At 32.5% G+C, this 15,810-nt stretch overlaps 2 protein-coding genes across 2 annotated transcripts; one reads left to right on the forward strand and one right to left on the reverse strand.

Moving 5' to 3' along the window:
- Positions 1-4,827: 4,827 nt before the first annotated feature.
- LOC134273965 (ankyrin-1-like) lies at positions 4,828-7,218 on the reverse strand. Its single transcript, XM_062756193.1, has one exon. The coding sequence runs from the start codon at positions 6,307-6,309 to the stop codon at positions 5,038-5,040; it is 1,272 nt and encodes a 423-aa protein (XP_062612177.1). The 5' UTR covers positions 6,310-7,218; the 3' UTR covers positions 4,828-5,037.
- Positions 7,219-8,553: 1,335 nt separating this feature from the next.
- On the forward strand, positions 8,554-15,597 carry LOC134273970 (C-type lectin lectoxin-Phi2-like). The gene is made up of 4 exons (XM_062756197.1): positions 8,554-8,755; positions 9,242-9,321; positions 11,547-11,643; positions 15,341-15,597. The coding sequence occupies exons 1-4, from the start codon at positions 8,554-8,556 to the stop codon at positions 15,595-15,597; spliced, it is 636 nt and encodes a 211-aa protein (XP_062612181.1).
- Positions 15,598-15,810: the final 213 nt, after the last annotated feature.

Below are 15,810 nucleotides of genomic sequence, written 5' to 3' on the forward strand. Positions count from 1 at the left end.
GGTTTTATATTCCTAATTCTATTTTCACTTTCACAATGCAATTTGTTTCATCTTAAAGGAGGTTTCTCCATTACAGTGCAGAATATTGCAGCCTGTTTCATACTTTAGTTGCACAGTCTGAAATTAAACGTTGATCCAGGAATTTTCAAAGAATTGGGGGTTAGTTTGATTCACAACTAGTGCAATTGACATCTAAGCTCTAAAGCTCTGTAGATTGTCATTTATTTTTTTTTATTTCTTTTGATGATCCTCGTGATTTTGAACGCAAATTTATACTATGTATAGGACATTTCTTTTTAATATTCGAATTAAATTGCATTTAAAACATTTTGATCATAACTTCAATAATCTTAAAACAAAATTTGATACACAGAAAAAAGAACTTCTTACAGCAATAAATTATTTCATGATTCTTTATTTATGATTATTGTAATAATGCAAAGTTTATATAATAAAAAACTAATATGATTGAAGTAAACATCTTGAAAAAAATATTTCTTCTTAAATTTAATACAGAATAGCTGTTTTGTTTCACTAATTTTTCTTATTTATATTATGATGGTGTTTCGTCCAATTTTTCCATATGGTTGTTCTTTTACAAACGAATTTATTTTTTATCGATGGCATTATTTAGTGACGCAGATACACCAGTATGCGCTCTGGAACTCTCGACTATTCCCTTCACGAATTCCTTTTGCGTCTCTACTGCCGCCTCTTCGTTGCCACATATGGCCTCTACAGCTGATCGAGCTTGGGAGACGATCGGACATCGTTTGGAGAATTCTTCCTGTGTCCTTAGTGCCCCCTCGGGATCGCCAGCGAGAGCTTGGCATAAGGACTTATACTGAGAAACTATCGGCACGGAGTTTTCGTTACCCATTTTCTGAAATGAATTGGTTAAAACTTAAAAAAATCTATTTAATAAAACAAATTGAAGATTTAAATATTTTACTACATGTTCAGGTAGATGGTAATAATGATATTTTATAAATTCATTGATAACTGTTTTTTTAATTCTATGTAATATTTTTAAAAAAGTTGCGCATGTCTGTTTTACCATCAGAGATTATTTAATTATTAAGTACTAAAAAATAACCTTCCAAAAAGGTTTTTCTTTAGATAATATTCAATGCAATTCTGAAATTCTACAAACAGTTTCTTCCTGTGTGGCTTACTGGCTTATATGAAGTACTTATCGGTTACTACATGTACCAGAAATTTACTGTATTTATATAGGCTGATCTAATTTTTCTTATCCGTTCAAAATGAAACCGAAAATAGATTTTCTGAAAACAAAATATAGTATGAACATTGTTTGTACAATAATCATATAGCTGATCAAGCTTAATATAAAGATTTAAAAATGCAGTGAGCCATTTATTAAAAGAAGAACCAGATAATTCTGTGTGATATGTAATCCGTGAAATTCTGTTGTTCTGTTCTTGTGAAACCTTATGAAACGTATTGAATTTCCTTCTGCTATTAGGAGTTCCGACATAAAACTCTGTTCTGTGTCTCAATATAATTGTGTCAATAATTGTTATTCCTTGTATTCACATGGTTTTGATTTGGCCAATCCACATGATAGAAGCCCCGACTCTTGTTTCAATTTGTCCCGCCTGGCACGTGATTTTTTTAAACCGCGCCTATCGATGAACCTGTACATTGATGGAGGAATAAAGTACATTAACTATTTGTAATCTTATCTCGAACAAATACATGGATATGCAAATATTTTGGAATAAAACTTAACATTTACCACACATATGTTTACCAAATGAAATTTTTTTTTTTGTTTCATCACGGGTGGATAGGTCTTCAAAAACATTTAAAGTGCGAATTGACCGAATAATTCAGATCAGGCTTTTGAACTTTATCTTGCAAAACGCTCTAAACTAGTTTAAATAATAATTTAATACTATCTAATATCCCTTTTTAATTCATTCAACCAAATGAGATCCAGGACAAGTGCGGGGAATTGGAAATTAATCATCGACAGAATTCTGTGTACAGAAGAAGTCTGTGAGCCAATGTTTACCAGTAATATTCCCGCTCTGATGTAAATATATGTAATGATGTTAATATGCATTTTACAAATGCACAGATATTCAGATAAATATGAAGTTGACATTAGATTAATGTAAAAAAACAATGCAACCATATGGCTGCCTCAACTGAGTATGTAATAAAATTTCAAACATCTGTAATTAGTAGTTAATGACAAATTTGCGACGTATGTATGTACATGTAACAGACTGGTACTAGGATAAACAGGAAGTTGACATCAAAAATGAACAAAAATGAATCCCACTATGTTGCATGCATCAGGGAAGATTGTGTTGAATTCCAAGTATCTGCTTTGAGTAGTTGCTGAAAAAAATGACGATTTTTTTATGGACAGACACAGAACTAGACAGATGGACAGACACACAAACAAAAACATTATATTCCATCTCCTTTTGATCGGGGTTATAGAAATTTAGATTGCAGTTTCTACATTGATTTATTCATTAACTTTAAAGCTCTTAAGGAATGTTTGAACACAGTTATACTCATTGATTTTCTTTTTTACATGTACATGTGAGCAAGTTTTAAGAAGTAAACATTGAACTTCTGGTAGCCATGATGCTCTCATTGAGGAATATAAAAATTTTACCGATAGGATTATTTTGAAAACCGACTTGTATGTATTGGTATATATAAACAGGTATAAATTATTATTACTGTTATCTATGATATCGATATCTTCCTGTCTACTCTTCGTATATTTAAAGTGATGGTCGTTATCTAATACCGTGTTATGGCCCTGACCGTAGTGTTTTATTTGCATTTTGCAGACCATATGATGATGAATATGTTAGAGCAGCGCTAATTTATCTATGTTTTAAGTTGCACATATGATCAGATACAGTAAAACTCGGTTAGTACGAACACGGATATTGCGAATTCACCGATATAGCGAAGTTGTCTTGGATCCCCAATTATATAAATCTAACAAATTCTTACACTATATATATGTCTCATATAACGAAGTAATCTCATAGGTGACTTCGTTATAACGGAGTTTTACTGTAATACTGTTTGATATTGCAGCTGTTGAGGTTCATGATCTTTCTACTCTGATAATTTTACAAAGGAAATATGAATGCTAAGTAAAATTGAAAGAATTAAAGCATGGTTTGCGGAAAAAAAATGTATTAAAATATATTTTTACCTCGCAGTATTGTTAGGGCTTGAATAAAGGGGCGGGGCCTCATTCATACGGGAAATGTTTACTGTGACGTCACACAAAAGTACAATTTGTATTCCTCATAAAACTAGAAAATCAAATAATTTGCAATTTTAAAATGTGATTATTCTATGATTAGCGAGAGACTGTATGTAATTTATTTTGCCGTGTTTTTATGTACAGATTTGACATGTTTACTATCGAGGTGGCTTATTAGATCGCCTTTTCGCCAGGGCATACACTTAATAGATGTTAGCAATTTTTTTTTAAATAAAAGTAAAGGATGGTTTCCTTAACTTGAAAAGTGCTGCTACTTTATTTAAATCGAGAGCGTGACTTAATACGGACATAAAATACTTGGTAAAGGTCATACATATTTCGATATGGGCATATTTACTTAAAATTTTTACTAATAAGGTGCAAATTCTGTATAAAGTAGCAGCACTTTATCGAAAGTACAAAGTATTTAGAAACAAATGGTAATTTAATTTTTTATTTCAAGTAGGGTATGTCCTTGCGATATTGAAATTTGTTTATGACCTCCATTTAGTACATGTACTATGCATTTATCACGTGACTGTCCATTAATGGGACCAAACTTAGTTTAGTACAGAGTGGGGTATACTATGTTATTTCAGTAAGCATGGGAGTAATTTATTAATTCAACAGCCTTAGAAAAATAAATTCAGTTTTAAAAATAATCCCGTTTTTTGCATGTCTATATTCTATTGATTTCTTTTTATTAGACCTTAACAGTGTTGCGTAGTCAAATTGATACATTTGTGTCAGTATGAGTTACCTCTCATTTCAGAGTATCGATGTACCTTAAAATAATGTGTTATTTCGCTTTAAATTATGATTGACATGCTAATGAAATGGGAATATAGCAACAGTTATCAGTCTTAAGAGTGCATTGGAACAAAACAAATTTTAAGCAGATCAATAACAAACACATACACATCTAAAGTATTGAACTCATCAACAAGGAAGTTGGGTTATATACAATTCACTTATTATGAACTGTAGGTCTATATTTTTTTTACAACCATCTTAAAGATACAAAATATTAACAACAAACTTTTTTTCTTCAGGGATTATAAAAACAATATTTGTCACTTTTCATGCAAATGTAACAAACTTTAGAACAGTATGTATGTACAAATTTAGATTATATTAAGTTTTTAATTATTTAGTGCACTTTTAATTAGCTTATCATTTCAAAATGAGAGCTTTAATCAAATTTAGGCGTTTTAAATAAAACAAAAATGGAAATAAACCAAAAAGGCACAGATTTTATACGCATTAGTTTTTACCATTTTAAGATAACGTAGTTCCCAAAAAATATTTTAATTAATTTTTTAATTAAGATATTTGCTCTACTCTTTTTCTTTAATATCTGTATTAGAATTTGCGTAATGATATTGTACATTGCCAAGTGTCATATGTCATTTTGTTGTTTTTGTTCCATTAAAGAACAACAACCTTGTGAATCTCAATTATTTTCATCATCAAACATTTTTTTTTAAAATAAGTCCCGAGAATCGACAAAAGTGTATAGTAAAAAGATAGTGTACGTCTGCAATGGCTATGTTCTTTAGTTACCACAGTTAATATACGGGTAAGCATCAGCATTTTACAACAGCGGCTCACTTTAAATAGTTCTAACACTTTTGTCTGCGTGTTTCCAGTCTGTCAGCAAAATATAGTTTACCTGTGTTGATTGGATATTTCATGATTAAGTGCACCAAGATTCGATGAAAGTTGCGCAGAACGACCTATGTGAACATATTTCAGTTGCTGTTTTCTGGTTACAGTTTTTTAAGTATTTTTCTGTTTTCTAATGGGCAGTGTTTGAATAGAACTTGACTTATTTCCTCAAAACGGTTTTTGGATGCCAAGCTTACTGGTGTCTCTTCATTGGCACTATAGCTAAAACTATTTGCACCCTCTTTGACTAATAACTTAACAGTCTTTATATCATTTCGGGAGCAAGCTATATGCAGCGGTGTCTGTCCAGTCTCATCAACTGCATTAACATTTGCACCATTAAAAATTAAGCTCTCCGCAACATGAAGCAACCCCCTTCCTGTTGCCACATGTAATGGTGTTTTTCCACTGGAATTTGTAGATAAATACTTATCAAAGAGTAACTCGAAATTTTTAATTGGACTACTCTTCATGAGATAATCAACAGTTTTTTCTGATCCTTTTCGGAGAGCAACAGCTAATGGAAGTTGTTGGGATAAATGTAATTTTTCAATATTACATTTCTCCAATAATGATTTAAACTTTTGATAGGGAGTTGTATACATGAAACTGTGTAAAATGTCAACTGAGCCCATCGTGATACTTATGAGCAGAGGTGTTTCGTTGTTAGAATTGTACATTTCTACCTCTGCTCCTTGTTTTAAAAGAATTCGGACGATATTTTTGAAATTGCAAGCGCAGGCATCATGTAATGGAGTATCGCCATTTTCATCTCTAGCATTTAGATTAGCACCACGGGTAATTAACTTTTCCACTTTTTCATTATAATCATGTTCCACTGCAATATGTAAAGATGTTTTGCCATTGGTAAACGTACTCGTGACGTCACATTTCTCCAACAACAATTTCATGTTTTCAGTAGAGCAGCTTTCCAAAAGGTATTTGACTATCTCCTCGAATTTATGTCTAGCAGCAACACATATTGGGGATTCATTCATCAATTCAGACATGATGATGTGCGCATCGGCTTTTAAAAGTAATCTGACAGACTCCATATCATTAAGTGAGCAAGCAATATGCAGCGGCATTTCATTTCTTTCATCTACAGCGTTCACGTTACACCCATAGTCAATCAAACTTTGAACAACGCTAATAAATCCCCCTTTTACTGCAAGATGTAAAGGGGTTGATTTCAAAGAAAAGTCGTTGCCTTCTAACAATAATCCAAAATTTTCAATAGGACAAATGCTTAAAAGATATTGCATCACACCATCAACTCCATACTGGGTCGGGTGAATCTTAGAACCTTCGATATATTCGTTGCTACATTTTCGAAGCAAAGATTTAAATTGCTGAAAGGGACATGACAACATAAAGGATAGTAAAATATCCTAAAAAACCCTTATTAAAAGCTATAGATACAGGTGATTCGTCTTTTGAATCGAACATATCTATAAAAGCCCCTTCTTTTATTATCAATTTTACGATATTTGGGTTGTTTGTTGAACAGGCAATGTGCAATGGAGTTTGTTTCTTAGCATCTGTGGCATTTTTGTCAGAACCACGATGAATTAATAATTCAACATCTTCAAAAAATCCATATTCTACTGCGAGATGTAACGAGGTCTTGCCATCAACAATAATACTTTCAATGTCACATGTCTTCAAAAACTTTCTTAGATTTTCAGACGAAAATTTCTTGAAGAGAAGTCGCAAAATTCCGTCAGTATTATAGGATGAAGCAGAGTACATAGACACTTGATCTTGTACAGTAAGTTTATTAACACCTTCTTTGTTACAACCGTTAATTGCTGATTTAAACACTTGAAGAGGAATTTCAAGTAGTAGGTTCAGCAAAAGGTCCTCAAAACCCTTCATTACAGCAATTTGTAAAGGTAGCATATCACTGTTGTTGATCAAGTTCAAGTTTGCACCTTTCTTTGCAAGCAATTTTACAATTTTTACATTGTTTTTTGAACAGGCAATATGCAAAGGCGTGTCTTTCAATTTGTCTGCGGAATTGATATCAGCACCCCGGCGAAGTAAGTTCTCAGTTATATCATAAAATCCATGTTCTATTGCTAAATGCAAAGGTGATTTTCCATCATGACATGTGGATGCAGGGTTGCATTTATCTAAAAGTAATTTGAAAATATCTTTTTTCGTTGATTTACTCGCAAAATAAAAAGGACAAACACATTCATTTTTGCTTGTCACTAGAGCACGGTTTTGAAGCAGATATTTGACTATTTTATCTGACCCACTTTTAAGAGCAACGGATAATGCAATGAGTGTCCCCCTTACAATTTTTACAATTTCATATGCACTGAGTGAACACGCAAGAGTTAGTGGAGTATGATCCGAATGATAGGATGTATTAATACCTTCTTCAATTTCAAGTTTCGATAAAATTGATAATGTGAATTCAAACATACTTTTCTCCGTACTATATATCGAGAGCCAGAAAAAACGTTTATGTTCTCTCAGTGGACCTGAAATCCATGAATGAAATTTCTTTGACTTTTGTAGAAATGCATTGCCAAATTGTAGATGTCCGTTTAAAATAATCCATTCAGCAAGTTTTATTTTATCATCATACATGTATATTCTGGCTACATTTCTACCAATGTAATTGCCCATTATGAATTCTTGTTTTTCTAAATATGCACTTCTTCGTTTTTTTTAGCTTTTGCTTCTCTGATGTTGATTTTTCTTGCAATGTTTAATATGGATTTGAAAATAACCCAACAATGGTTTTCTTACCAATGGTTGTAAAGAACAGCGTTACAAACTCAAGGACTTAGAATATGAAGTTATTGATCAAGACTAAATCGCTTGCTATATCATTGTACTCTTTATAAATTCCATATGAAAAAAAAATACGACTACTAGTCATAGTCAAACATAATATAGAAATATCCTTATATGGATTATCTTCATACGCATAATTGGAATATAGTGCTTTTTGTCATGAATGGTTAAAATTTACGAAATCATGTTTCGATTTGAAAGAGCTAAAAAGAGTAAAATCAAGAAGTTATGTAAGAGACTGCTTTAAGGATGTGATTCTCAACAATTATGTTTTGTTTTTACATCCTTCTGGTTTTAATTTATTTTAGGAATCACTGTCTTGTTTTTTGAGTATACCAGGGCATCAACGGTAGCTGGAAATATGGGATAATTTTCATAACGGATGAATACCGTCATAAAATACAGGAGGCGTTCCATGTTAATAGCAGCCTCTGTCGTCTGACGCTTCTGACATGCAGCTGCACGAGATTGACAAGCATTAAAGGTTTTTGGCTTTTTATCCGGCGAAATTAATATTCGGATGAAATTACTATGACTCATCTAACTTTCAATATTTATTACAGGAAAACCATCAAAAATGTAAATATTTGCATATCATTGGCATTTTATTTATTTATATAGGTAAGGCTTGCAGTACAGTTAATTCTTATTATGAAGTGTGCCGTACAAAAATGCATTCGAAGAATTCATGTGAGAAAAAGTTCAAATATAGTATTCTTTTATCTTTTTTACTGTATTTCTCTAGAAATGAGACTTACGCCTGCTGCCAGGAAGCAAGGTTTTCAAGGAACATTTCTCACAATAACATGTTTCCAGGCGGAAAAATTCTGAAACTCTCCTTAAGTGTCAGCAGATCAGAATGTGCTTTGCAATGTCTTCTGCAGAAGCCAGCATGTGCTGGATTCTCGTATAATAACAAGAGTTGCTATCTGTATGCCCACGGTATGCATAAAAGAATCACACACAATAGGAGGGCAGAAGGTTGGGAATTCTGGACCCTAAATGATGGTAAGCTAATAAATATTTTACTTTAATAACTTAAATTTCAAATCCTTATTTCGATCGATCGAAAGCATATGTTTTAAAAAATATATATATTTCTTACCTAGAAAAGGACAAGTCTATAAGCATGATATAAATTCTCACTTAAAAGAGGTTTAAATCAAAGACACTGTATATATAATTAAAATGTAATAAGAAAAGCAAATTATTCGTTTGACAAGACAAACAGATAATTCAAATAATTTAATTTTCGGTTGATGAGTTAAAAATTAATGTAAGCGCTGCACATCAATAAGAGACTTAAAAGATTTCAGTGTTTTTTATATTTATTTTAAAAATGTCAGATATTGGGAGAATATAACATTCAAATCTTGCAATACAATTGCTATAATAAATAAATATACATATAGTGTATATTTTTTTTTACACCTGAAGGTTTAATGAGAATTATTTTTCTGGTCGAAATAAATGTGAAATTTCACCTTCTTTCAGTTTGTCCAAAACACTGGCTTCCATATGATGGTCATTGTTATTTCCTAAACGAAACTAAGGAAACTTGGAATAATGCTAAGGTAACAAATTATAATTATACAATTATGGACTCTTTTGGGCGCTTGGTCACGTTCAATTCTAATATCAAATTTGTAAATAACAAACCATATTCAATATCAAAAGAGTTCATAACTGTTTTATTATATAATCTTAACTTGAAAAAAATAAGACAATATAGGCTGCATGATGACACCATTTACATTCACGAACTTCCTTCGTTGAAAATAAAAGAAAAAATATCTAGATTAAAGTGTTAACCTCCATTCTCCTTTTCGAGATACTATACGTGTAAGACTTCCAAAGTTTGTATATTTTTAGGTCACCTGAGTAACTCAGGTGACCTATTGCTATCCGTTTTCGTCCGTCGTCGTGCGTCGTGTGTCGTGTGTTAACTTTTGAACATTTTCAGCTTCTTCTCTAAAACCACTGAACCAATTTCAATCAAATTTGGTATTGAGCATCTATGGGTGAAGGGGAACAAAAATTGTGAATTTCATGGTCCCCCTCCTCCCTGGGGCCTGAGAGGGGGGGTCAAAACCACTAAAATTATTGCAATCTTTAAAAATTTTCTTCTTTACTCCTGGACATCAAGCAGGCAAATTGTTGGCATGAATGTAATGACCATTGAGTCGTCTACCAAAATTGTGAGATTCATGGCCCCAGGGTCAGGGGTTCTAGTGCTAGGGTGGGGCTATATAGATTATATTGTGAAAATGCATTATTTCTTTGAAAATCTTCTTCTCTGCTTCTGGGTATTAAATAAGCTAACTAAGAACAAGGTATTAAATAAACTTAGTAAGCACATAGTTATGACAAGCAAGAGTGCCTCTTCCAAAAGTGTGAATTTTATGGCCCCAGGGTCAGGGGTTCTAGTGCTAGGGTGGGGCTATATAGATTATATAGTGAAAAATGCATTATTTCTTTTGAAATCTTCTTCTCTGCTTCTGGGTATTAAATAAGCTAACTAAGAACATAGTAATGATGAGCAAGAGAGCCTCTTCCAAAATTGTGAATTTTATGGCCCCAGGGTCAGGGGTTCTGGTGTTAGGTCGGGGCTCTATTGATTATATAGTGAAAATGCATTTAATCTTTGAAAATCTTCTCAGCTTCTGAGTATTAAATAAACTAAGTAAGCACATAGTTATGATGAGCAAGAGTGCCTCTTCCCAAATTGTGAATTTTATAGCCCCAGGGTCAGGGGTTCTGGTGTTAGGTCGGGGCTCTATTGATTATATAGTAAAAATACAATAATTCTTTGAAAATATTTTCTTCTGCTTCCGGGTTTTATGCCATTGATCCAAGTATATATATTTATGATGTAGAAACGTGACCTAGCAAAGTGGTTTATGCCCCCTGGGTCAGACGGGGGGGGGGGTTTACACATTCTGAAAATAAATTAATGCCTTGAAATCTGCTCTTTGGTATTAATCAACCATTTTATGATAAAATTTTCAAAATTTTGAAATTTATGGCCTCTTAGTCAGTGGTTCCTTTTGGGTGAGAGGTGCACAACTGGGTATAAAGTGGAAGTGCATTTTCTCTTTGTAACTCTGATCTACCTCTGGGTATTAAGAAAATAGAGTAAGCATGCTAATTTAATAATTATGATAAGCAATGGTGCCTCTTTCAAAATTGTGAATTGTGAATTTCATGGCCTCTGGTTTAAAACACAAACCAAATTTAATTGTTTGAAAGTTGTTACACAATACTCAGGTGACCTAAAAGGCCCGTGGGTCTGTTGTTTTCCTAGTGCGTACCTATGTATACCTCCAATCACGCATAGAACCATAACCTTCCCACCCGTTATATAAACCCTTTATATGGACTAAAATACTTCATATATCCAAATGAATGATAAAGTGTCTATGCGAAGAGGGGAAAAAATAGCGAAAACATTTTTCTGCCACCATACAGATTGTAAGAATGATCGCCAGTAAGTTCAAAAGGCAACAGAGGGATAAATCACCTAAAGAATAGACATAAATGAAAAACTATTAGGCAAATTTATAGCTATATCATTTCTTTTTTAGTATCTTAATGACGCTTCAATATTAATGAAAAAAATCTGGAGAGGGACGTATATGCAATCAAACTTTCAATCAGGGGTATTTATGACATAACCAAAATAAAATTTTCTATTCTTTCAATGTAAATTTTTACGATAATCTCAATAAGATATACATTTTATTTTAATAAACTTGATCATGTTATTACTTTAATATGTGTTTTCATATGTTTTTTTTAGGATCTGTGTGAAGAGCATGGAGCTCATCTTGTTGAAATTGAAAATGTAGAGGAAAATTATTGGATCCAGAATAACTTTCCATCTGTTTGGAAAGATGGTAACATACACATGTACCCCCTTCCATGGCAAAGATTTAAGCATTTCTAGACAAATTAATATTAAGATTTCAATGCATATTTCCGGTCATTTCTTGTAATTTTTCTATAAACCAACGTATATATATTTTGAAAGCAAATAAGGTGTATTTTCTAAAAAGGATTATTAAAATATAATTTCAGTTGCCATGGCAACGAAATACACAAAAATCATGCTGGAATTTCTATTCATTCAAGAATGAGTTTCATTGTATTTTTTTTTTTTTTTTTTTTTTTTTTTTTTTTGCTTTGTTAACTATTTTTAAAATACTATTGATGTTTTCAAAATTATGAGGATGTTTTACATTTTCTTAAAATCCAATTTAAAGTATTTTAGAAAAATGGGGTAGGGTTGGTAGGTACATGTAATCACCTGAATTTAGCATTTTTACACATTAAATGTTACCGCCGCATTGATTTCGATAATGGCAAAATCACTTGAATAGTGCGCAAAAGTTTAACTTAAGCTAGCAAAAAATGATACAGCCGATAAAAAAATGTTCTTTATATTGTATTATCGTAATTATTTTCTCTTTCAAACGGTGCAAGAATTATTCTGATATTTGCAGTATTAACGATGTTCTTAATGTTTGTTCATACTCGTTTTTCAAGTCAGATACGTAGAAATGCTTATATGCCATGAAAGGGGTTAACATATGTTGAAATCATATAATATTATTTTATTGTAATAGTAGAGAAACACAATAACCAGCGCAACGCAATGGTTACAGCGTGTGCTCTTGAGTCGCAGAGGAAGGAGTTAATCCTTACATCGGTGTTTAAAATCCCATCTTGGGAGGTGGATACCTGTCCTTCGGATGAGACTTTATAAACCGAGGGCCCGTGTCGCAATAGGTACTGGTATGATAAAGATCCCTCCCTATTAAATGGACCTGAGAGCCGACTATTAGACAAAATTTGCAGCTCTCCACCGGCAAGTGGAGGTTATACAACAATAAAAAAAGATTTGTAAAAACAATTTATTATTCTAAACACATGACTTTGACGGGTATATTAGGACCTCCCAAAAACTATTACAGTGTGCTATGTGTCTTCATTTCTCTGATCTACAAATGTATTTCAATCTACATAAAAAATGTCAGTAATGTAGTGTAAAATTAAGTGTTCTGATTGAGGCATTCTGTCATCAGAAAAAACCTTTTTTATATTCTGTTGTTTCTTTTCAACATCATCATTATTCTTACCGATTTTGTGCGAGCGGTTTCTTGAAAACTCGTCGATGGATTTTCATCAAACTCTGAAGGATGAGGGTTTATTTTATAAACTCCAGGCATTTTTATCTAGGTGACGTCACTTTCGATCGCTAGTTATTACCGATTTTCTTTCTTAAATTTGAAATTTTGTCCTGGTCTTTTCTTTAAAATGTTTAAGGGTTTCAGCAATTTGCTGAATTTGGATTCAGCAAATTCTATCTTAAATCGGAAATTCGTGGGGTTCATTTGGCAGGAAAATTTCTCAGCTTTAGAATGTAACAGCTACTCTCAACTATTAAGTCTACCATCGGCAGGGATGAATAATGACCCTACAGTATGAGAAAGATAAATGCTCTGATGAACTCAATATAAAAGGGAATCAAGTCTGTTACCGATACGCAAGGGAGATTTTAATAATTTTTATTTTGATTGGGGCGAGGCTTTACATATCTATTTCAAAAACTTATGAATTATGATTATTGCTAAAATTCTGAACGGAAAACGGAATGGAAAATGGAACGGAACTGAAAACGGAAAAAAAATATGTCAAACAAATAAACTAGATTCAATATAAATCAGCTATAGAAGCATTATTTTTGATATAAAAAATCATATCAAATAAAAATTATCGTAAACGATGATATATTTATGAATCATGTACACTCTCAGATCAGGCACAAGTACATACGATGGTCTATAAAATATAAATAACTAGACTCAAAGACTGAGTATCCATCTGAACGTTTCGTACAAGTTCCTTTTTAAAACAGAAAGTTCATTCATAAGAAAAATAATGTTGCCTTGAAATATGGAGAAGACTACTCGTATATACATACATATATTTGTGAAAACAAAAATACCTAGTTTCATTAACATTCAAATTATGCAAACAGTGGAGAATCCAGTTTTTATTGGGGAAAGGGTCTAGAGCCACACACACACGCTCTCCCTAACACACAGACACACATCCACCCTCACCTTCACTCACACACACACACCCTCACTCACCCTCACACACACACACACATACTCACCCTAACGGTATATTAAGTCTTATGTATATTTTGGACACAAAAAGGGGAGGACAGACCTTTTGCAATTTCACAGACCTTTTCGAAAAACAACAAGCGGAAAAACAAACTCCCAATGTTTTACGGGGTATGCATCCCTCCTTCCCCTCCATATATGAACCACATACAAACACATTTCATTGAATGTAAAGACGCTACATTAAGTATACCACAGAAAATTGTCACAGCTGTATCTATTGTTAAATTTAGTATAGATGTTATGGATTATCCACGAGTCTAAGTAACTTTAACGTTATTGTTACGTCATAATACCTTATGTTACGTTTCCATAGATAACAACAAGTCTAAAATAAAGCACTATACGATCAATACGTATTTCTACTTTTTTCACAACAAGAAGCAGAAAGGCGGACTCTATTTTGTTTAAAATTACAATAAAAAGCGTTACATTAGAAGTGTTTATCCGAGCTTCCCATACGTTTGCTGTAATCGTTATCTATAGAATTTTTTTTTACATTTTATTCCCCTCGACATCGTTAACCCCTCCCCCATTATTTCAAGACATAATCTGTTTACTGTAGAAGTGTTAATTGAAACACCACAACTTTTGTAATTAATGTAGTAGGCTAGTGTAAAAAAAATAGTACTGCAAGATTTTGGAGTTGGAACTTATCCCTCTCCCGAATCAAACAATAGCATTTCTTTTTTGTAAGTCAATTTCTTTTCATGCACATGCAGGTTCAATCACCACCCCAGCCTCCTGTCATATTCGATTCTACGTCATTGCTATGTCAGCAATTTTCGTGAATAAGATACTGACTAAATAAACTTCTATTTAATAATGGGGGATTAAACATGTATAAGATATCCCTGTATGCTTATGATTGAATTTATGTATTGTTAGTGATTAAATCGAAAATAATATATTCCGTTCTTCTTTCCGTTCCGTTTTCCGTTCCGCGTTTTAGAAACACCCTTGAATTATCTGTCAAACTCACACAAGACTTGGGTTACTTGTGAATTACAGTTAAATTAGAAATGGTTAATAGCTTAAAAAGAACGTATTCGAAATAATGATTTTTATTTTATTCACAAGTTTACTGTGGGTTTCTTTTTTTCCTTTCAGTATATATTATTTTATATGATACTGTGGTTTCATCAATTTTCGTTGGCATCAATTTTCGTGGATTTTGTAAAACAGACAGTTTCGAGGATACGTAATTTCGTGGACAAAAGCATTTTCTATACAAGTGAGTGTCATATTTCGTAATTCGATGAACATTTGAATTCGTGGATCTGCTCAACAACAAAATCCACGAAAATTGGTGCTCAACGAATATTGATGAAACCACAGTAGATATTATTTTATCTATCATATATGAATTTTTATTTCCATTTTTCTTAATATTTTTCAGACGATTGTCCTGAATCAAAAATATTTTGCTGTGATTGTTGGATCGGGGCCACAGATCTTTACACTGAGGGTGTTTTTACTTGGAATTTTCATACCAATGTCACGTTTCATACTTTCAACAAGCTGGCATCTGAAAATATTTTCTCAAAAGATTGCGTCCTTCTTTGTAAAACCGTGAAATGGGATGTTGAAAACTGTAACAACAAACATATATTTGTTTGCGAAAAAAGAATGAATGACCAAATATATCTCCCATGATAATAATTGTATCTTGCTGTATTATTATTTGAAAACCTTATCTCTTATTCTATATACATGTCACATGTGTCCAGCGATTGCATGTTATCCATACTTTCATATGTGTGATGTTTGTGATTGTATTTAATTTATTTATATCACATATTCATTTTTTTTTTGCTTCACAAGTTCAAAAATATGTGTACTCGACACCAAGCCTTGTCTGACCTTAGG

This window comes from Saccostrea cucullata, unplaced genomic scaffold (genome assembly GCF_032062105.1).
Source record: "Saccostrea cucullata isolate Sc308-1 unplaced genomic scaffold, CSIRO_AGI_Scuc_v1 ctg202, whole genome shotgun sequence".
NCBI classification, from domain to species: Eukaryota; Metazoa; Mollusca; class Bivalvia; order Ostreida; family Ostreidae; genus Saccostrea; species Saccostrea cuccullata.

Coding starts and splice junctions, on each gene's coding strand:
- LOC134273965 (XM_062756193.1), bottom strand. CDS start 6,309: ATGTTGTCATGTCCCTTTCAGCAATTTAAATCTTTGCTTCGAAAATGT.
- LOC134273970 (XM_062756197.1), top strand. CDS start 8,554: ATGTTTCCAGGCGGAAAAATTCTGAAACTCTCCTTAAGTGTCAGCAGA. Junction 8,756..9,241: donor ATTCTGGACCCTAAATGATG/GTAAGCTAATAA, acceptor ACCTTCTTTCAG/TTTGTCCAAAACACTGGCTT. Junction 9,322..11,546: donor AAACTTGGAATAATGCTAAG/GTAACAAATTAT, acceptor TGTTTTTTTTAG/GATCTGTGTGAAGAGCATGG.